The sequence below is a fragment of the Staurois parvus genome, unplaced genomic scaffold (genome assembly GCF_062004578.1).
Source record: "Staurois parvus isolate SC_StPar_1 unplaced genomic scaffold, SC_StPar_1.0 ptg000114l, whole genome shotgun sequence".
In the NCBI taxonomy this organism is placed as follows: domain Eukaryota; kingdom Metazoa; phylum Chordata; class Amphibia; order Anura; family Ranidae; genus Staurois; species Staurois parvus.
Window position 1 is genome coordinate 1,835,945 of NW_028317910.1, and position 21,574 is coordinate 1,857,518.

The window sequence follows — 21,574 nt, forward strand, 5'->3', positions numbered from 1 at the left end:
GTTGCTGTTAAGTGCTGAAAGCTTTCTCAGGATTTCGAAAACTAGCCCGCCCCTTTGGGCAGCTTTGTTCATGCATAGGCCTATAAATCAGAGTGAAACCTTTGCCGCAAGCTTATTAGGAAGAAGAAATTTCCAAACTGCTATTTTCCTTGGTCGGCGCCTCTGAAGGGAACTCATAAGCATTGGAACTATATAATACCATGATAAGGGATCAAATGCTGTTTAGCATGTGAAAGTCTTCCACCAACATGAAAAGCAGTTGGCGAAAAAAAGAGACTTTGTCATCCTGTTCTAACTTTACAAGTAACAAACAAATCCACCGATTTTCTAGGGGAGGTATAGCTTATTTTCATTTTTCGTTTTTGTGCTTTCAACAAGCATCAAGCTGCCAGGAAAACAACACCAAAAACTCACAAAAAGACAAAATGAGATGGACATTTAAAGGTCAGTCTTCCCAGAACACAAATGGCAGGGTGAATATTTAATTGACTTCTTATATGGGGGCCTCAGCAATTACACCTCTGCACAGCAGTACCCTTTATTGGGGAGGAGGGAGGGTGTCTCATGTTCCCTGTGTTTTTTGTTATTCTTACTTTAAATTGTGGAGGATGCTATAGAAAAGGATGATTTTTTTTGGCAGCATAAAGAATGAAACTGCTATACATGTGGAAAGAGTGAAAAAACTCTAACGGGAGATTTGGCATGTGCAGTCCCAGAACCATGAATGCAACCACTGGAAAAGTCAATCCAAGAGAGTCTACATACAACCAAAAGTTTTGAGTTGCACCTACCATTTAACATACCAGCTTACACAGTTAAAGGGCAACTGTAAAGAAAAATAAAATAAAAATAAAATTTACAAGGGAATGGTAAAATATTATAATCACATACAGAAGGCAAATTGGAAACTGAAATGGGTAGCAGATAATGGAAAGTGGTGAAATGGGGAAGCATTTTGCTTTATGCATGTGTATTTCTTTCTGTATTAAATAAACCAGTTCTTGTTTTGGAATGAAATAATCTGATTTACAAAAACTGTAACCAACTGGAGCATTGGCCCAGGTGACCATATTAAATTAACTGTGTCCTTTAAACATTGTAACCTGGTTGGTTGATGTAGTCAATTTTTCCAATTTTCCTCCAATTTTCTGTGCTTTGGATTTTGTTAAATTGATTTTATATTTTTTTTCCTGATATCCCAAGTTGCATAATATATATATTAATCAGTATCAGACACTTTTTTGGCTTTTTTAGCATTTATACCTATTTTTTGTAAAGAGGAACTCCAAGCATTCAGTCGTAAATACAGTTAGTATACATATCTGATTAGATGATTTGCATTAACTACATCTAATCTATAGAACAGCAAGGTTGGGAAGTCACATGTGCCAGTCAAACTGTATTGAAATGCAATAAGTCAATGTCCTGAATTTAACACTGGTATCTGATTGGGTGGAAAAGAGTTAAGTAGTTACTGCTTCAGCTTGGGGATGTTTGCTGCAATGTCCAATCATTAGACACGTGCATTTCATTTCAATTCATTTTTCGGATGAAATGTAATTTTTGGAGATCCGGATATATGCAAAACTCCAAATGAACATAATAATGAATGTCAACGAATTTGAAAAAAACTTATGAAATTAAAGAATGCATTTGTTATATTCGGATTATATCACATGATGTGATAATAGTTTGGGCACATGGGGAAATTAATTTAATTTTTGAATTTGCTCAATAATTTGGATAAGGAATTGATCCGAATTTCATTCCATTCATTAATTAGGATGCACATGATGCCAGTCAATATTGTCCAAGCAGCTCATGTCATTTCTCTTGGTGGGTTGGACTAGCGTCCAAAACTATAGAATACTTCCAATTTGAATCCGTCCGATTTGATAATATATCGAGTATATAGCAATCTTCCAGATGAATTACAAAATTTTTCAAATCTATCCGGACCAACAAAGGTACGAAACTAATTCTGAAAATGAATCAGTTCAAAAAAACGAATATAAAAAAACACAATTCTTCAATGAATGACTGCATCCAAAATGAAATGAAATGAAAATTTACAGCGTGCACATGTCTACCAATCATTAGGCTCAGTGACCAATCTATGTTGCTTAACTGCAGTAGACAAAAATGAAGTCACCAACCTGGCTGTGCTGTGCCTGGATCACAAGACTGGCTGAACAGAAAGACACTGTTTTGGTGGGTTAATCCATTCACCTAAATGCGCTTAACCTCTTTATTTAGCTGTTTGCCTGGAATTCAGCTTTAATAATATACATCAAATAATCAATGCAGAATGACTTCTAAACAACATTGTAGTCCTCTTCCCTTGATGTAAATACGAAGATTTTTTTTATCAGCTGTAAATAAAATATTTCTACAGCTGGAAAACTACTTTTAAGTAACCAAAATACAGACATTCTATAGGGAGTTGTTAAATAAGAACACCAAATAAATACTTCTCTACACCCAGCCCTTGTATATTGAAACACCAAATGGAAATGTACAAAAAATATGTAAATAGCAATATAAATATGTAAATGTTTTGATTTGTAAGATCACTCTTTTTTTTAGGCATAATTACTCTGCATACGTATTTAATAACTTTTTTTGTGTGTGTAACTCATTCACTGCTGTTTAACTGCTGGTTCGAAGTAAGCCCCGTGAGATTTGGGTAGAGGTGTATAAGGGGTCAAGTAGGGCAGGGCCAGATACCCACAATGCACTGCTTCATTGTCAGGTGTCCCTTTCCCCTGCCCTGTTGGGTGGCACCTGCGTTTTATAAGATTACATAGAAATGTTACTCCTGAGTGCGTCTGTGTTATATATCACGCGTCTGGGTTAACCCCTCATGAAGAGTAGGGTAGGCATTTTGTGTGAGCCTCAGACTCATCTTCTGCTTGTGCATCTAGGAAGCTGCGTAACCCAAGTGAGCGTTGTCACACCATTTTCTGATTGGCTGCTGTACAGACTGTGATAAGGACACTCACGTCATAGGTAAGCATTTGCCGCATTTACAGGTGAAAAGATCCACGTCGGCAATGTTTAAGGTGTTAGAGGAGGCTTCGGTGAAGAGCAAGAACCTTGACTATCAAAACTGGTAGCCCGACCCGGAAGCTGCATTTCAGAAGAGAAAAATAAACAAATATATCACACATTTCAACTGTTACTTTAACAAACAAAATATATTGTTTCCAACCTATTAATGATATTAGCTTGCATGCAATATTATATTTTTTATTAAACATAGATTTTAGGGGGACCTACCTATGACCCATTATAAGCAAACCCTTTCTCCATAATATATTGGGATAATGAAAGGGAGAATTTGGTTGGTTGAACCAGGCAATAGGGAAAGTGTAGGACTAGATTTGATCCTGACTTTCAAATGACAGTCAACAGATTCCAATGGGTAAATCTGAATCTGAACTGGAGTGTTATTTTGGTGGTTCGGATTTCCATAATGATCTCCAAGAAAGAGACCAGAGGCCACTCCAAAGACTGTTTTTGCCTTATATGTTTTCCTGCCTTCATTTGAGTACCCTGAAGGTGATTATCAGTACTCTTTTTTCTTAGTATCCCTTGTAGAATTTTTTAAAAAAGGAGCGAAAGTACAGTAGAATATTTTGCCTGGTTCACAAACTGGTTCTGTCAAACCACAACTTTTCACCTCAGTATGAGACAGATTCACAGGAACATACTCACAAACTAATTAAGCAAGGACAAAGATGGCATTATAGACACCAACCACAGCACTAGAAGCCCCAGTGAAGGAAGATTTCTTTTGAAGCTCCCAAAATACATTAGTTATTGGTATTGAATAACAAATCTTTTTTTTTTTTACCACACCTGGTCATAGTCCTGTTGTGCTTCCATTTCTTCTATATCCAAAATATTCACTCAAGGTTCCCCAGTGGTTGGTGGGTATCTGTGGCCTTAGGAACAACTTAACGACTATACCTACTTCATAAGACTGGCCTCCAATCCACCATTACATCTGTAAGCTAAACCACTTCAGATTCAGCACAACTCTTATCCCACAATAGAAAATATATGAAAGGGGTAGGAACCTTTCTGGATACAATTAATTGGTTCAATGAGCAAGTTAATCTAAATGTCATTGATGGAGTCCAGAACGGAATTTTACCACACTCTATTGATAAACTGGAAGTTGACCAATTGGTGTTAAGTTTTGCCTTCTTAATGATCAATACTGATCCAAGGCCTACCTGTGTCATTTTTTTGAGACATTGAAACTTCAATATAATGGATTGAATTTGGCATTCAAAGAATGCTTAAATGTTAGGAGAGCCGATTTCGTATTTAATAAACGCTCATAAAAGGAGCAGACATGCGTTACTATGTTGTGTTTTTTTTTTTTTTTTTTTTTTTTTTTTTTTTTTAAGTCCGCAAACGTGCAACTATAACGAAAAACCCGTAAGTGTTCACAAAAAATGTGCAAGTGCAAAACACCACACGAAAAAGTGCACTTAGGGGTGTGTTTGTCCTACCCCCGAAAGGGTTGGACCGTTCACCCGATCCCCCGGGACACGAAGCTCCTGACAGGGACAAGGTTCCCATTTGGTCCTCCTGGCCAAAAGGCCTGGTGGACCACCGTTCCTTATGCCCAGCCGAAGCCGGACATCCAGTACTAGGCAAGGGGGTTCTCCCGAAGAGAAAACCCCCTAGGGATCAGGGGAGGAAGGAACCGTATGGCCACACATCCTCCCCCTAGAGTTACTATGTTGTGTTAGCTCATCTCTAAAAATGGTGCACTTTTTGGGTGACAATGCTGCTGTTTCTGTCTTTGCCTTAGTGAGTTGAGAGGGATTTACCTCGGTTAGGGCATGCCAATGTGTGATCGGTTTTCTGGGATAAGCCAACATCTCATTCCAGTGGTCCCTGCCAAGTCCCTCAGCATCAATGCCAGTTCTGCACACTCCAATCACCTCGTTGTGGCCCACCCTGTGAAAAGAAGATCATTTACTTTAGCTTCCACATAAATATCTGGCAAGCAGAAGGAAATTGCAAAAGATTATTCAGGAAAAATTAGATTAAAATTAATGTTTAATCTGCTTATATTTGTCTTCTTCCTCTTGTAATCACTAGATGCCCATGCTGCTCTAAGCAATGCAGGTAGATCATGGCTGGTGGCCTGAAAACACAACAGCACCCTGCCTCGGTACTCCTCTCAAGAGCCCTCACCCCTGATGGGAGCTGAGTGTTGGCTTTTGGGAGGAGTTATTCATGAGAATGCCTTGATGGGTGGATGTCAGTTTGGAGAAGTGGGCATTCCTATGCAGGCTTCATTTGCATGTAGACCATCCTAGATAATACCCAATCGGTGAAAGGGGCAGGCCAGGGGCAGCCATGCTGGAGGGGGGCTAGATGATGATGGACACCCTCCAGATAGGAGATGAGGCAGGCTCTATCTGACTTACCAATTCTTAGACGTGGTAGCTGCATTAGTTTTCGTTTTTAAGGCTAAGAACATTTTCAGGAAGTACAGGAAATACCTGTTAATGTTTCAATAAATACAGTGTCCTTGTCACTTGAACTGAAGTAACAAATAATGTTATCTTTCTTCCAAGCTATCTTCTGTAAGACAGCAAGTTCACAAGCTGAAAATATAGGAAAAAAGTCTGGCAAAAAGAAAGCAAATGCCGCCACCACATCTAAATAATTCCAAGCTGTCATATATTACATTTTTGTCTTTGAGTTTACATACACTTTAATCAAATGTTTTGGTGGCATTTCCTTTTTGTTCAGGAATCTGTGCCCATTGCAGCAAGCAGTGGCTTCTGCATTGCTGCTTACAGTCTGCAGTCGGTGATTAAAAGACCTGACACTTTCATACACTACTCTGTAGGTTGAGATGTTTAGTGGGTTTTGTAGAATTTAGCATTCCCAGCATCTCTCTTTAAAACGCAGCTGCTAATGTCCATTGGAGCTTGTGTTGCGAATACTGTAAAGCAATCAGTTATTCATTTCAGCAGATATAACGTGAGTTATTGTAAAGCTGTACCCAATTAATGCAACTAAAGTATTTAGATACTCCAAAAAAACAGCAAAAGGACTATAAGGCTACACGAACACTGGAACTGTCGTAGACGTTAACTCTACTGGCAAAAGAACGCGGCGAAACCGCATGTAAACACAGTATCACATTTAGCCGCTTTTAGCACTTGGACGTTTATTCATTTCATAGGCCAGAGTACTTGTCATTGAATCATTAAAATGAATAAACCACCAAGCGCTAAATGCATTTACGCGCATCTTTGCCACTTTTGACGTATTTTCGCCAAACTTTTCCTCTCCTGAATGTGATTCATTCACGATAGGGACATTTAACTGCCTCTAAACTCTGCTGCTGCTAAACTCTGATAAAACCTTATGTGTGAATGGACACATAGGCTTTTACTGAGCTGAGTTCAGGGGCTTTGGCAAAAAAACACCAAAAGCTCCTATACTCATGTTTAGGTGCAGCAGTGTATGTGAAGTGTAAAGCAGGCTGTCATTCGCCTTTGTATCTTTAAGATTTGTGGAGAAATACATTTTCACAATTCAATTTTTTTGAGGGCCAGTTCACACTGTTATTTGCACAGGAACAGTCTGCACATTCCTGTGCGTTTCACATGGAGTTCAGTGCATTGCACCTCACCAAAAGTAGTTTTGGAAACTCACTGCAATTGGATCGCATGGTACTTGTGTACCATGCAATCAGATGCAGGCATACGCACCTGCACTTGGAGTGTCATTAAGTTAACATTGACACCCACTGCAGATCGCAACCCTGGAGCTATCAGTGCTAATCCCTTGTGAAAATAAAGTTATTGGCTGTATCATTGATTCTGTGACTTTAGTACTTTCTGAGTCACCTTTCCTAGATTAAATATGCAGATCAGGAAAGTTGAACATCTTTACCTGTCAGTGAATCAAGGTATTTAGCAAGAGGATCAATATGACAGTCAGTCATAACATTCAGTGCCAGGACAATTTCATCTAGCGCCCACGATGAAGATGCCAAACAGCACCCCCCCAAGGGTCCAAGGGGCAGATGCCAGACAGCGATCCTCCCCCCCAAAATTTATGAGCATTATATGCCAGCAATAATCCCCCCCAAAAAAATTCAAGCACTACAGGGGGAGTATAGAGGGCTATAGGATTGCAGCCTTGTGGCTCCATACTAGAGATGCCACTGGCTGTCAAACTGTCACTGTGAGGTGTTTGTTTACCCACCCCCTACCAACATTCTTTGCTGGAAGGGGGGGGGAGGGTAAACAACGCTTGCACAGTGGCTATCCTGATCCAGGGAAGCTGTGGTGGCAGGAGGAGTAGCTGGCAGAGAAAGAGAGCACAATCTGTCCGTTCTGTTCTCCCAGCTCTCTCCTCCTCTCCAGATCTTCCTTGTCTCCTCAGAGCTACGCTGACAGGAGTAGTAAAGCTGCCATCACTACTCCTGTCAGCTTGTAGGTAGGAACTCCCCATGTTGTGGCTCCGCACCTCGATACCACTGCCCCCAGGGCAGCCGCCCACCCCTTGTCCCAGCCCTGATAATATTTATCAGAAGGAGTTTAGCAAGGGTAGTTACTGTATCAGTCTCAGGACAGTTTCCTATTCAAAGGTCAAACTCAGAGGCCAAGACACTAACCTGTCATAATCCATGACGGCAATAGAGAGGCTGACCTGGTCCATGTTTTCGGGAGGGATGTCAAAGATGATGGCCTCATTGTAGATGGGGTTTAATGTGTTCTTTTTTGTGGTGGTTTTCCGTTTTTTTAGTCTCCGTCCTTCGCACATTAGAGAAACTTTCACATAGGGGTCTAAGAGATAAAAATGTTATCTGTGATGTGTCTGATATACAATCTCCAAACATGAAACAGCAAACACATTGGTCAAGTTTTGCTTTAATTTTACAAAAGTTTTAAACTCCAGGCAAACAGCTAACTACACAAATTAAATATATAGGAATCTGTCTTATCTGCCAAAGAATTTATTCTGCTACCCATCTAGTTCTGAGATTTACACAGTTCTACCTCACAGCACAGCCCTGTCTGGCAGGGGAGGGGACCTCATTTTTTTTTCCTGAAGTTTTACTTCCACTTACTGTGGTTGGACAGTAAAAGAAGAAGAAGTACACTGATAGGCGCATCTCTCTGTTACTCTGATCTCTTCTCCCGAAAAGCATGATCCTTGCACTGCAGCACATTTGATTGGCTCATTTTGCTGCTTCCCCCACTCCCAGTATAAGTCCTGCTATACAGTGATTGCAGGAGGCTGACACCAAGTAACCTTTAGATACCTACACTGCTTGCATTAAACTTTATTGACATATTAATGAAAACATGGCAGCATTATTTTTTGTCTTTTATATCTATTCAACTTTAAGCCTGGGCTCATGCTGATGTGGTGCACAATTTAAAGCAGTTTCTGTGCAAATTCCACACCACATCACAATTGCACCCCGTTCATGCGAACCACTGCGGGCGTGTAAGTTAGCAACACCCCAAAATCAGTTCACAAAATCTGGTGCGATGTGCAGAATCAGATCGCATGGGTGTGAGTACCCATATGATCCAATTCTAGTGTGGTCCAAAAAATGGGCCCTGCACCTTTTTGGTGTGGATGCGGTACGATTTGAGCCATACAGAATGTATGGCTCAAATCGCACCGCACACAATTCACATGTGATTTGCACAGGAATGCGGTGCGGTCAGGGGCGGACTGACAACTCATGGGGCCCCCGGGAAATAGGAGATCATGGGGCCCCTGTGTCTTGCCCAAACTCGAAAAAGCCTATGAAAAAGGTACCAGGGGCATCTCATGGGGCCCCCTACTGACCCCGGGCCCTCGGGCAGTGCCCGAGTTTCCAAATGGTCAGTCCGCCCCTGGGTGCGGTTCCTGTGCGACTCACATATGATATGTTGCACTGCACAAGTGTGAATCCAGGCTAAAGCAGACTTGGAGACTGCCATGAAACAGATTGGTTAACTGCAGCAAAAAAAGTTAGGTCACTGGGTTGGCTTCATCTCAGGACTCGCTGGACAGGTTTATTTACCTACCTTTGGTAGGTAAATAAACTCATAGAAACATAATTCATCTCTATATTTAGCTGTTTTTTCTGGAGGTTAATTTTGAAATCAATTCAAAGACAACATTTTCAGTTTTATTACTTTTGTGCAGATTTTGAGACTTGTGACTGAGCAAGTCTAAAAGTACCATCACTTTTTTTTCTCCTTTTTTTTCTCTGTTAGGTCAGAATTGAAGGGGAGAGAGTGTTTAATTTGAGAATTCCATGTTAAATTACCCAGCGGTGCAAGCCGTCATCCTTGCTGATAGAAAGTCTCCAGGTTCTCCGGTCCTGAATCCTCTGTAATTACCTGTATCATTGATTACGTAAATTGTTCCTGCTCGCACGGACCTTTTCAGAATGATTTAAGTCATTTTTCTCCATGCAGTAGAGACGGTAATTGGATGCAGTGGCATTATGTAATCAGAAATCTATTGTCAATCTTGTCTTGGGCCGAGCAGCCGATGATAAGTTTTCCATCTCTTATTATCTTTTGGGTCCTTTTGCTTTTCGCTAACATTTGCTTGCCATTAGAAAAGGTTTTTCAAGGTTTTTTTTTTTTAATTTTGCTTGTGAAGTTTAAAGAGAACCAGTTACATGACAAAAGAACTGCTCAGGTAGGCTCTGATGTACACAGCCATTCCATGACATATTTACCCATACAAGTTTTTGACTAGTGAAGCTATACCTGTCTACTGAATGGGAATAAATATATGCTGCTCCTAGCCTCACCCAAACTCACTCCTAACCCCACCTACCCTACACAAATACTACAATATTACATGCAGTAAGGCAAATACATAGAGTAAAATGTGCTAAAAATCGCTAAATGTTTATATTTTTAACTTATTATTTTATTACTAATTTAATTTATTTTGTAATTTTATTTCTTTCTTACTTTTTGAATTGCCCATTACAACCTACCAGTTGTTGGTTAAGTGTTTACTTCCAGCATACAGATTCCCATTGAAGGCACACCCTCGGCAATTTGTAAAGAAATTATTCTGTTTCAATATTTTTTATTAGATTTTAACAAGAGAAATATGAAAGTCTAAATCATGCATGTGATCAACTACATAGAAGCGAGAGATAGACACTTAGTACAGACTAAACAATAACAATTCAGTCAAATATTTACAGTATCAAAACAGAAGAAATCTGGGACATTGGGATGGTAATAATGAATGGAATATGGAGAAAAACCAGGTCCCATAATTCTCTTGCGGACACCAAAGGGGAGGTTCTGCACCTGCAGCCAACCCGGTAAGGTGGTGGCTGCGTGAGCATAGTCAAGAAAAGCTAGACAGAGGAAAAAAAAGTAAAGAAGGAAGAATAAGAAAGAGAGTGGAAGAAGGAAGGGGGCTGAGGAAGTAACTTGGACATGGAGGCCCCGGAGAAGACAGTCAGACAAGGCCTAGGCATGATGGGAACTCATGAGATCCAAGGTTCCCACACCTTAAGAAATTTAGCATGGGAGTCAGTCAGGATACTGAACATTTGTTCGTAAAGCATCATAGCAGTCAGTCTTGTTTTAACCTCTTGAAAGGCCACTACCTGAGTCTTCCAGGCTTGCACTACAGTCTGTTTAGCTGAAATAAAAATGTATATGGCCAATTTCTGTTTTGAGACGTAGAGCCCGGGAATAGGGTAGTGTAAAAGGGCCAATTTTGTGTCCAGCAGATGAAAGACGGTCTGGAGTAGGCCATAAACTCTAGACCAAAACCCTACTAGCCTGGGGCAGGACCACCAAATATGTAGAACATCCCCTCGCTGTCCACAGTTACAGAAGCATCGGTCACTACTTCCGGGGTAGGCATGGGCAATTTGAGCAGGGAACCAGTACCATCTGAGTAGAACCTTATATGCTGCCTCAAGTGTGTATGTATTGAAGGAGCATTTGGCAACTCTCTTCCATGCCTTATTCCAATCCTCTAAGTCTAAGGAGGACTGGAGGTCCCATTCCCATTGGGACATGTAAAAGAGGGGTGTTGAGGATTGGCGTCCATTAAGCGATGCATAGATGGCCCAGATGAGACCTGGGGCATGCTGGCATGCATGTTTCAAAAAAGGTCTTGCTATATGATTAGGTATATGTGCAACGCAGGACATCAATCCAATGTTTTAGCTGTAGGTAGCAGAAGTGCTCTCTAGCTGGAGCTTCATGTGTTTCCCTGATGGCCTCCCAGGATGGGAAGGAGCAAGAGGAAAGAACATTCTGTACCCACAGAAAACCCTGGGAAAGCCACCAAGAGAATGCATGAGGTTCCTCCAGACCCGGGGGAAGAGAGGCTTGTGGGAGATTGGAAGTAACAGTAGAAAGGGGAACATCAGGTTGCCTGAGTAGCGGACCGAGTCCCAAATCTGCAGGCTGTGTATCATCAAGGGCCTCAAAGACAAGGGGCGTAATGTATGAGGGAGCCAAAGCAAGGCATGCAGAGAGGTCGGGTCACAGTTGGGAAGTTCAAGCAAAACCCAAAGAGGGACATTCGAGACCACATGAAGCATGGCTAGAGAGGAGATCTGTTCTGCCGCATAAACACTAGAAATAATAGGGACACCCAGGCCCCCTTGTGGTCTATGAGCATAAAGAGTCAATCTCGGAACTCGGAAGTGTTTTTTTTTTTGAGAATCAGAGAATCCAGGTTTGCAATGTGCAGAGAAAAAAATGGGTAAACAAAATTGGTAATGTGAGGAAATAGTAAAGAGCCCTAGGTAAAATCGTCATTTTCACTGAGGAAATCCACCCAAGAAGGTAAAGAAACTATTCAAACCTCTGATCATTACCCTAATGAGATTCCTGCTTAAATTTGCTATTTTATTTTAAAGCACCAGTCCACTTGAAACAGATATTTAGGTTTTTTTGGTAAATACTAGTGTTGAATATCCTGACAGTTTTTTCCCCATACCCGCTGTGCCCATTATGAATAGTTCCGACTCTCTCTGCTTGAATATTTTTTATTTTAAATGGTGAAGAATGTAATAGGAATAGCTGGAGCACACAACAGTGGGTGGAGACACCAAAAACTTCCAAGTGGAGGATAGGAGAGTCTGGAATAATGGCAGGGAGATCTTACTGTTTGCATATAAGGTCCCAGGACTAAGAACACCAGGCTACACCTGTTACTAAAATAGTATCTCTCAGTAGGATTATATCTGCTCTATATGGAAAATACCACCTAGTCCTATAAGGACAAAAAGCGTTATTAGCCACACAATTAGTTTGGCTAATACAGGAGGTGAGCGGACACCTATTATTTCACACTGAGAGTGTATCACGGCACAGTATTTCACATCGCTAAAATTGCAAGCACAGAGTGGACTATTATATTATTTTTGATATGCACTTTACACAGTTTTGCATTGTTTGAAGCACCTTTTCAGCACAGTTTGCTTATTGAGTTTTTATCAATTTTGTATTTAATATTTTGTATATTATATGGTGATATGGTTTAGTTATTCAGATGCACATTGTAGAGCGCGACATATATGATTATATCTCTCAGTAGATTGACTTTTTAACATGATCATTTTTGTTTCTTGTAGGGAATTCTAGAGCAAAGCATTATATGCACTTCATATTACCAACATACCAGATGAGCCTGTGATATCCATTGCCTTCAGATTCCGGCACTTGATAACGGTGAGTGTCATTCTGCCAGCTGTAGGTAAGTAGCAAAGTGAGTACATGATCTCCCCAAGATCTACGCTTTCCTGAAAAATAAAACAAAAACACATATAGATATATAAATATGTGAACAGAAAAATATTTTTTTCCAACTCTTGCAGGTTTACTTCTGCTGCAAGTTGTCTCATGAAACTAATACATAATTATCTCTTCATTACCATCTCAATACCGCAATTGAGAGACTCTCTTACTGTCTCACTGTTGCATGCTTGGCTGACTAAATTTGCTTGTCACCTTTACACACTGCTTGTCTGCAGGATCAAAAGATTTTTCACTTTTTCACTTATTGAACAGTTATAACACATCACGTTTTCTTTTTTAGTATATTTAACAGACCAAGACAGACCAAATAAGAGATGTTATATGTCTGGGTTACATTCCCTTTAAGAGAGTGAGAGTAATTGCACTGAGCATCCAAGAGCTCCAGCTTGTGAAAAAAACTACAGATCTTTATAGTTAATACAATATCCAAAAAATACAAGAATGTAAAAATATGAAAAAAGTGGGTTAAAAATGCTAAATCAATAACAAAAAATGTTTGCTAAGTCTATATCCTTCTTTCTATTTGTAAATTAAAGATTTCCAGCAAAAAAATAATAGGTAACTATAAAGTAAAACAAAAAATCCACATTTTGCTGCAATATTTGCTTCCAACGTAGAAATATTCCCCACAGTAATTTTTTCTGCCACTAGATGTCTACAGTCTGATGGGCAGAATTTATCAATCCACTTATTTTGAGCCCAGATCATCTTGGACCCCCCCACCAGCCTGTGACTGGATAGTGAAATGAGAAGCAGCACAGAGATGAGTTAATTTCTCTATCACTCTGCTCTCTCCACCCATATAGCAGAAAAATATATTCTTGCATGTTGAAATGCGTTTTTTATATATTACAAAATATATGAAAAATATTTAGAAAATATATATTTTTTAAATATATTCTTCAGATTTTTTTAACAAAAAAAGTAATTTTAACATATATTTTTACATATATTTCTAAATGCATTCCAAAAATGTAGATTTGTATTTTTAAAGAAATACAGTATATTTGAAATCTATTTTTTAAAATAGTTTTCATATATTCTGTAATAAAAATGCATTTCATTTCAACATGCAGTATATATATATATATATATATACAGTAATACCTCGGTTTAAGAATTTAATTCGTTCTGCAGGACTTTTCTTATAGCGAAAAATTCTTTAACCGAAATGCCGTTTCCCATAGGAATGCATTGAAAACCAATTAATCTGTTCTGGAGATCAGAAAAAAGTAAACACTAATAAATACGGCATGAGTTATTTTATCAAGTCATGTGGCATTTTAGTAGTGACAACCATGTGTTAATATTTCAGCTGTCAGCGGGGTTCCCCACTGACACCTGAATGTAAAAGAATTTCCGGCAATTAAAAAAATAATTTAAAAAACTGCGTGGGGTCCCCCTTCCCATCCATACAAAGCCCTTCGTGTCTGGTATGAGTTTTGAGGGGAACTCCAACGCCAAAATTTAAAACAAAATAGCATGGAGGTCCTCCCCAAAATCCATACCAGACCCTTTTCAGAGCATGCAGCCTGGCAGGTCAGGAAAGGGGGGTTGAGCAAACAATGTTTCTTTTTAGTTTCTTAAAAGAAACAACATTTCCATTAACTTTGGGGAAAGTTACAGCTAATTCTGTAAGCTATAGTGAAGAAAAAAAAAGAGGCAGCAATTGCATTTAAAAATCAGCACTGACATACACTTTGTATTGCGAAAAAAATTCATACAAAATTTTTTAACCGAGGCATTATTTTCAGTAGATTTTTTCTTAAACCGAGGTATTACTGTATATATATATATAATATATATATATATATATATATATTTTTTTTTCAATATATTGAATATGGCCAAAATTGTAGTACCGTATTTTTCGCTCCATAAGACGCACCTGACCATAAGACGCACCTAGGTTTTAGAGGTGAAAAACAAGAAAAAAAAAATATTCTGAACCAATGGACTGCAGACACAGTACAGGGGATGACCAGAGACTGCGGACACAGTACAGGAGATGACCAGAGACTGCGGACACAGTACAGGAGATGACCAGAGACTGCGGACAGTACAGGAGATGACCAGAGACTGCGGACAGTACAGGAGATGACCAGAGACCGCGGACACAGTGCAGGAGATGACCAGAGACTGCGGACACAGTGCAGGAGATGACCAGAGACTGCGGACACAGTGCAGGAGATGACCATAGACTGCGGACACAGTGCAGGAGATGACCAGAGACTGCAGACAGTGCAGGGAATGACCAGAGACTGCAGACAGTGCAGGGAATGACCAGAGACTGCAGACAGTGAAGGGGATGACCAGAGACTGCAGACAGTGACGGGGATGACCAGAGACTGCAGACAGTGAAGGGGATGACCAGAGACTGCAGACAGTGAAGGGGATGACCAGAGACTGCAGACAGTGAAGGGAATGACCAGAGACTGCAGACAGTGCAGGGAATGACCAGAGACTGCAGACAGTGCAGGGAATGACCAGAGACTGTAGACAGTGCAGGAAATGACCAGAGACTGCGGGGAGTGCAGGGAATGACCAGAGACTGCTGACAGTGCAGGGAATGACCAGAGACTGCAGACAGTGAAGGGAATGACCAGAGACTGCAGACAGTGCAGGGAATGACCAGAGACTGCAGACAGTGCAGGGAATGACCAGAAACTGCAGACAGTGCAGGGAATGACCAGAGACTGCAGACAGTGCAGGGAATGACCAGAGACTGCAGACAGTGCAGGGAATGACCAGAGACTGCAGACAGTGCAAGGAATGACCAGAGACTGCAGACAGTGCAAGGAATGACCAGAGACTGCGGGGAGTGCAGGGAATGACCAGAGACTGCTGACCTTTGGGGAGGGAGGGGGAGCGGGTACCTGAATTTGACAGGTACCCGCTCCCACTTCCGCGGAGTTGTCCTTCCCTCTTCTTCCCGGGCCGGCTTCTGTGACAGCCGGGTGCCCACTGCGCATGTGCGAGAAGCGCTGCGCTTTGTGAATGGCCCGGCGCCTTCTGGGACCTTTCATGTGTCCCAGAAGCCACCAGATCATTCACAATACGCAGCACATGCGCAGTGGGCACCCGGCTGTCACAGAAGCCAGCGCGGGAAGACTGTGCAGCGCTGGAGCGAGGAACAGGTAAGGCCTTGCAGGAGACAACAGATGAGCGGCCGGCCCGGTATTCTGACATGGTGGCCGCAAAAATACCGCTTTATATTCGCTCCATAAGACGCACTGACATTTTCCCCCCTTTTTGGGGGGGAAAAAAGTGCGTCTTATGGAGCGAAAAATACGGTATTTCAAATATATGTCAATATATTTGAGAATAATATTTAAAAAATATATATCAAATATATTTTTCTTAGATGTGAGCAGCAATCAGGATGAGTCTTGTCAGCACATGAACTAATTGGCTACTAGTACTGCTCCTCCCTTCCCTCATTCTAAAGCCCAGTACACAATATAAGAAAATCGGAGGAACGATTATCTGGTGTTTCTTGATGATTGACAGCAGGTCGAAACTGAGGATGGTAATAATTGTATGTAAATTCTCGAACAACAAAGGCTTTTTTTGTTGTTGTTTATTGTTTCTGATCATCTGCAGTTTTTTGTATCTGATTTTTCTCTTACGAAAAATCTTCAAAAACTACACATTAAACAAAAATCATTTTCACATATGAGAACAATTTTGGAGTTTGTCCCTTCGGAAATTTTCATTGGAAAGTCTGAATAGGGTGTTGAAAGTTGTGTATGTACTATACGAAAATGGAACGATTGTTTCTAGTATGGAATGTTTTTTGATTTTCTCATAGTGTGTACCCCACTTAAGCTCTTCTGTACAGAGACTGCAAGAGGCTGATAACAGGTCAAATTCGGTTACTTCCAATACATACACTGCTTGCATTTCAAATAAATGTAATAATGTTCTAATGATCACAGGTTTGTATTTTTCTGTGTCTTTTATATCATCCTGGAGTTCAGCTTTAAAGCGTAATAAAGCGATAGTAAACCTTATCATTTAAAAAAAAAAGACTTTTCCCCTGCAAAGCAATGTCATAATGTGCTAGTATGCATTGCATACCTTAAAACGAAGCCCTCCAGTGGCACGCTGTCACCACTGACAGGGCTTCTATCTTCCCTTGGTCCTTCTTCTGGGTTCGTGGGGTCCGGCGGCTTGAATGGCTGAGCTGCGATGATGTCATTCCTGCACATGTGCGCAGGAGTCATTATTTACGGCACACAGCTCTGAAGGGATGGCACGGGCATGCTGTTCCTTCAGAGTGCATGCACTGGTGCTGCTACACATTATAGGCTGTAGGTACAAGTAAAAAAACAAACTTTACTACCACCGTAGCCTCCCTGGCGGTATTCCTGAGTGTAGCTCGGGGTAAAGTTTCAGTACCACAAGCGGTAACCCCGAGCTACACTCGGGCTTACCATGTGGCACTGCTCCACGATCCCTCGATCACTTACCTTGTTCTGCGCTCCCACGATGTCCCTCCTGCAGTGTCCCCGGTAATGTAATCCGGCGGATGCCGGCATCTATCTTCTGGGTTCCGTCCCCTGCGAGCGTCGGGATGTACGGGGGACAGAACAGCGGGAAATTTGAAAATGACAAAAAGTGACATTCACTAAAATCACTAAAATCACATAGTAAAACATTACTGTACCAAACCATTTCACATACATTTTGTCCCTAGTGCTTTGTCCTGTGCCCTGCCTGCATTTTTACTGTTCTTTCTGCCTGGAAATTGAGAAATGTCCATGGCATCCAAAAAGTGTCCCTTTAGGTCAAAATCGGTTTTAGACCAGCTAGAGAACAGCGATAGTAAATCAGAACCACTTGCAGAATTGAGTGATAATGATTCGTGGGGAAATTCGTCATCAGACACTGAAAACGATTTTGCGACTTTGCTCAGTGATGTGCGAACTTGGCACTCTATTTCAAATTTCAGTGTTTTTGGTTTGATTATTTTATTGAATTAAATGTATGATTATATTATTATTTTTTATGATCATTTATTAAATTATAATTTATGATTTCGTGTTTCAAGTTTTATCATACCCGGGATGTTTACTAGACTCTTGATCGGACAGATTTCAGTGAGTTATTCCTAAAAATTACATGCCTACAATATAAAAAATACATATTTCCATGCAAAAAAATGTACCGCCTTGAGCACAGAAATATGGACATAATCAGATCGCTAGGGAGGTTAAACCCCAACTCTAAAAATGTTATATATTGCAGCTTACCAATCCTTAGACGTGGTGGCTGCATCAGTTTTTTTTTTCTTTATTTTTTTTCTCCCTCTGTTTTTACCTGGTGATCTGGCCAGTAATATACGTCAGGTGTTAGTGAGACACAAATCTGGGTGAAGGAGCACAGGAGGCACAGCAGACAGCAGCATTGTGAGTGTGGAGGGAGGGTAGTGTTAAATGTATTAGCAGATTTAATTACACTAACAACTTAAACTCCAGCTTACACTTTATAATCAGCTACAGCAAACAGCTTTGTCCCTTTTGGGATAAACGTTTTGCATGAATAAATAAAAGCTGATCATTGTAAGCACCCCTGGCAGCAATAGATGGTTTGTTTCGTAAGTGTAAACTGATAGATCTTGTGCTTTTGAAAAAAAACAGACTTTCTGGCTGAATCACCGGATGAAAATATAAGAAAGAAAGCCTAAATAGAAAACGTATGTAATCATCACATCTAAGAATCAGTAAGCTGCAATATGATAAATGTTTGCTTTTGGGTTTAATAATTCTGCATTTTGATTAGCACTCTTATTCTGCAGATATCAACCATCCAATCAACTGGCAGCAGCAATCATGGAAACAAATTATCAGGAAATACCCTCTGTTACCCCTTGCAGGGCTGGTAATTTGACTCTAATGCAAACACAGCCATTGTACTGAGGATCGGCCATAATCTGCACACGGTAAATCGCACATTTATAGAAACAGCTGATGAAAGTCATGAGTATTTCAATGTGGAATTTGCTGAATGGCAGCAGAATAGCAATATTTCTCAGTGCTGTCCCTGAAAACACCCATGCCCCTGAATATCACTTAGCCCTAATGCTGCCTAAAGCTAAACTCCAGCAATGAGTTCTATGAGCAGGGGGCCCCATGAGTTGTCAGTCCGCCCCTGTCTATGAGCATACTTAAATTGGTTTAGTTCAGCATGATGTACACTAAGTATGCATACCTCATACCCAATAGGCTCCTGTGGAAGCTGGCAGCCATTGGATCCGCTCCACTCCTCTCATGAAATCTTGCTCTCTAGCTCCCTTGTCCTCTCCTCCCACGTTCACCTCTAGGACTTCTCCAGTGCCTCTCCCATCTTCTGGAACTCCCTACCCCAGTATGTCCAATCAGCCTCCATTCTGTCTGCCTTTAAGTGATCTTTGAAAACTCACTTATTCAGGGAAGCCTACCCCATCTCCACCTAAGAACTGTACTTGAGCCACCTCCATCAGATCATCCCCTGCAGCTATCATCTTTTGTATCACCTCCCCCTTCCTTTAGATTGTAAGCTCCATGAGCAGGGCCCTCCGATTCCTTCTGTACTGAAATGTAATGCAATTTTACTGTTTCCCTTAATATTGTAAAGCACTGCGCAAACTGTTGGTGTTATATAAATACTGTATAATAATAATAATAATAATTGGACTCGTTATTGATTCCACAGTTATAGCTAAACTCTTCTGGGTCCCACTTGGGTTCTGTGCAATGTATGCAGGGTGTCTTCCCCCCCTGCACAATGACCATGGGAGGAGGAGCTCAATTGACACAGCCACCATTCATATAACGCCTTGTTTTTTTCAGGAATAAAACACATACTCTGACTGGATGAGGTGGAGATTGTGACATCACTTCCCCTCCTCTCCACCTCATCCAATCAGAGAACACCTTGTAAATATAGGGCAGTTTAAGAATGGTGGCAGTTCCAAGCAAGCAACCTCCTAAGTTCTGTGAGCAGAGGTCACTCGCACAGAACCTGGGAAGGACATGGAATGACATTACGCACTGTGTATTATAAACAATTGCCTTTTAACTTTTTTTTTCACTATTTTCACTTTTTTCATCCTTTGTTGTATTTCTGGTCTGTTGGTCCCCTGAAGTTTCTTTGCAGCCATCTCCTGTCTACATCCATTCCACCAATAGCTGCATGGCATTTCTCAGGGTCAGTTTCCTGACGGGACTATTAGGCAGGCTGTATTTGCGTGCAGACCACCCTAGTTAACACCCACATGTGATCCTGAGTCTCCATTATTGAAAGAAATGAATTCCCATACAAGCGGTGGGCCAGGGACCATCAGGCTGAGGAGGAAAGAGCTAGATGATGCTGGATGTCCTCCAGCCATGCAATAAGGTGGGCTCTACTTGACTTGCTGCAGTCTCTAAAGCACATTGTGAGAAGCTCACAATCAGAGTGAAATCAGAGTAAGCAATCTCAATACAGGAGAGGAGCCTGTACAACTGTGCAAGACTAAAGGGAAGGCTGGAGTTAAAATTAGATCCAACCAATTAACCTACCCTGAAAATGTAAACCTAACCCTGAATTTTCCTGTAAAGGGGCTGCAGCACTGAACAGAAAAAGGTTCAAACAAATATTTCCTAAAAATTGTCCTTTTTTATGATAGTGCTTTAGCAAACTAACTGTCATTAAAGTGGTTGTTAACCTCAGACATGAAATATGAACAAATGATATCCCTCTATAGTGTGTACTTGTCTCAATTAAGTGTCATTTCTGTCTGCTGCTTTGTTCCTCTGCTATCAGCATGTGTCACATCTCAAAAGTTTTCCTGACACCAAGAGAAAAATGGTGACAGAGAAGGGAGCTCCTGCAGATCGGCGACCTCAGCTCTGTTCCTGTGTGCTGTGTGGAGGAGGGGTGTGTCCCTTCCCTCCAATCAGCTCACAGAGCTCTCCTCACTGAGCTCTGCAGAGTGTAAATTCAGCTCTCTGCCCCCTTTTTGTATGACAGCTAAGACAGGCTTTATAAATTCTGGACTTTGAATGGCTGTAGAGGACAGAACACTGCAGATAGAGAGGTAGAATTTATGTAGGAGGATTTGTATCATCTCTGTGTATCACCTGAGGCCATTTCACTGGGTTTACAACCACTTTAAGTAAACCCAGCCATGCAAGACATGGACCAAAATTCATCTGGATCGGCAAGGACTGGATGAATTTAGATCCATGTATGGGCAGGGCGGTTGCAAAGAAGTCTGTCTACCGATCAACATCTGTACCCTGTCAAGTTTTCCCCAGTCGATCAGTGCCACCGGCTATAGCCTGCAATGCTGATTAGAGTATTCTGACAGTGGGGAAGTCTCCTCGCTGTCAGAATAGAATAGCTCGGTGGGGAGGATTCCATTCAATGTAGATGGGGGAATAGCTCGGCATTCCATGTGGATGGGGGAATAGCTCGGCATTCCATGTGGATGGGGGAATAGCTCGGCATTCCATGTGGATGGGGGAATCGAATCGTTTTTTTTCATTCGACCCGCTAGCTGAATGAAAAAAACTAGCTCATCTATGGGCTGCCTTAGATTTTACATGCACAGTACATCAACCTAATCCTCTAACTGCTAACCTTACACTTAATATTGAACCCTAACACCAATCAGCACTTACCTTATTGGCACTATAAACCAAGGCACCAATAGGCAGTCCCAAGCAATATTTATCTCTTTTTATTAAAGAAAAAAATGGGGGTGTTAGCATGTTGGGGATTCACCTCTTTAAGGATGC

At 41.0% G+C, this 21,574-nt stretch overlaps 1 protein-coding gene across 1 annotated transcript in view; it reads right to left on the bottom strand.

Annotated features, from left to right (window-relative positions):
* Nucleotides 1-1,021: 1,021 nt before the first annotated feature.
* SYT10 (synaptotagmin 10) overlaps nucleotides 1,022-21,574 on the bottom strand; it is a 99,914-nt gene continuing 79,361 nt past the window's right edge. Inside the window, exons 4-7 of the mRNA XM_089671703.1 lie at nucleotides 12,673-12,793; nucleotides 7,664-7,835; nucleotides 4,848-4,977; nucleotides 1,022-3,129 (exon numbers count right to left, since the gene is read on the bottom strand). Of these exons, the coding sequence (XP_089527829.1) occupies nucleotides 3,058-3,129; nucleotides 4,848-4,977; nucleotides 7,664-7,835; nucleotides 12,673-12,793 (495 nt within the window). The 3' untranslated portion in view covers nucleotides 1,022-3,057. The remainder of the gene's footprint in view (nucleotides 3,130-4,847; nucleotides 4,978-7,663; nucleotides 7,836-12,672; nucleotides 12,794-21,574) is intronic.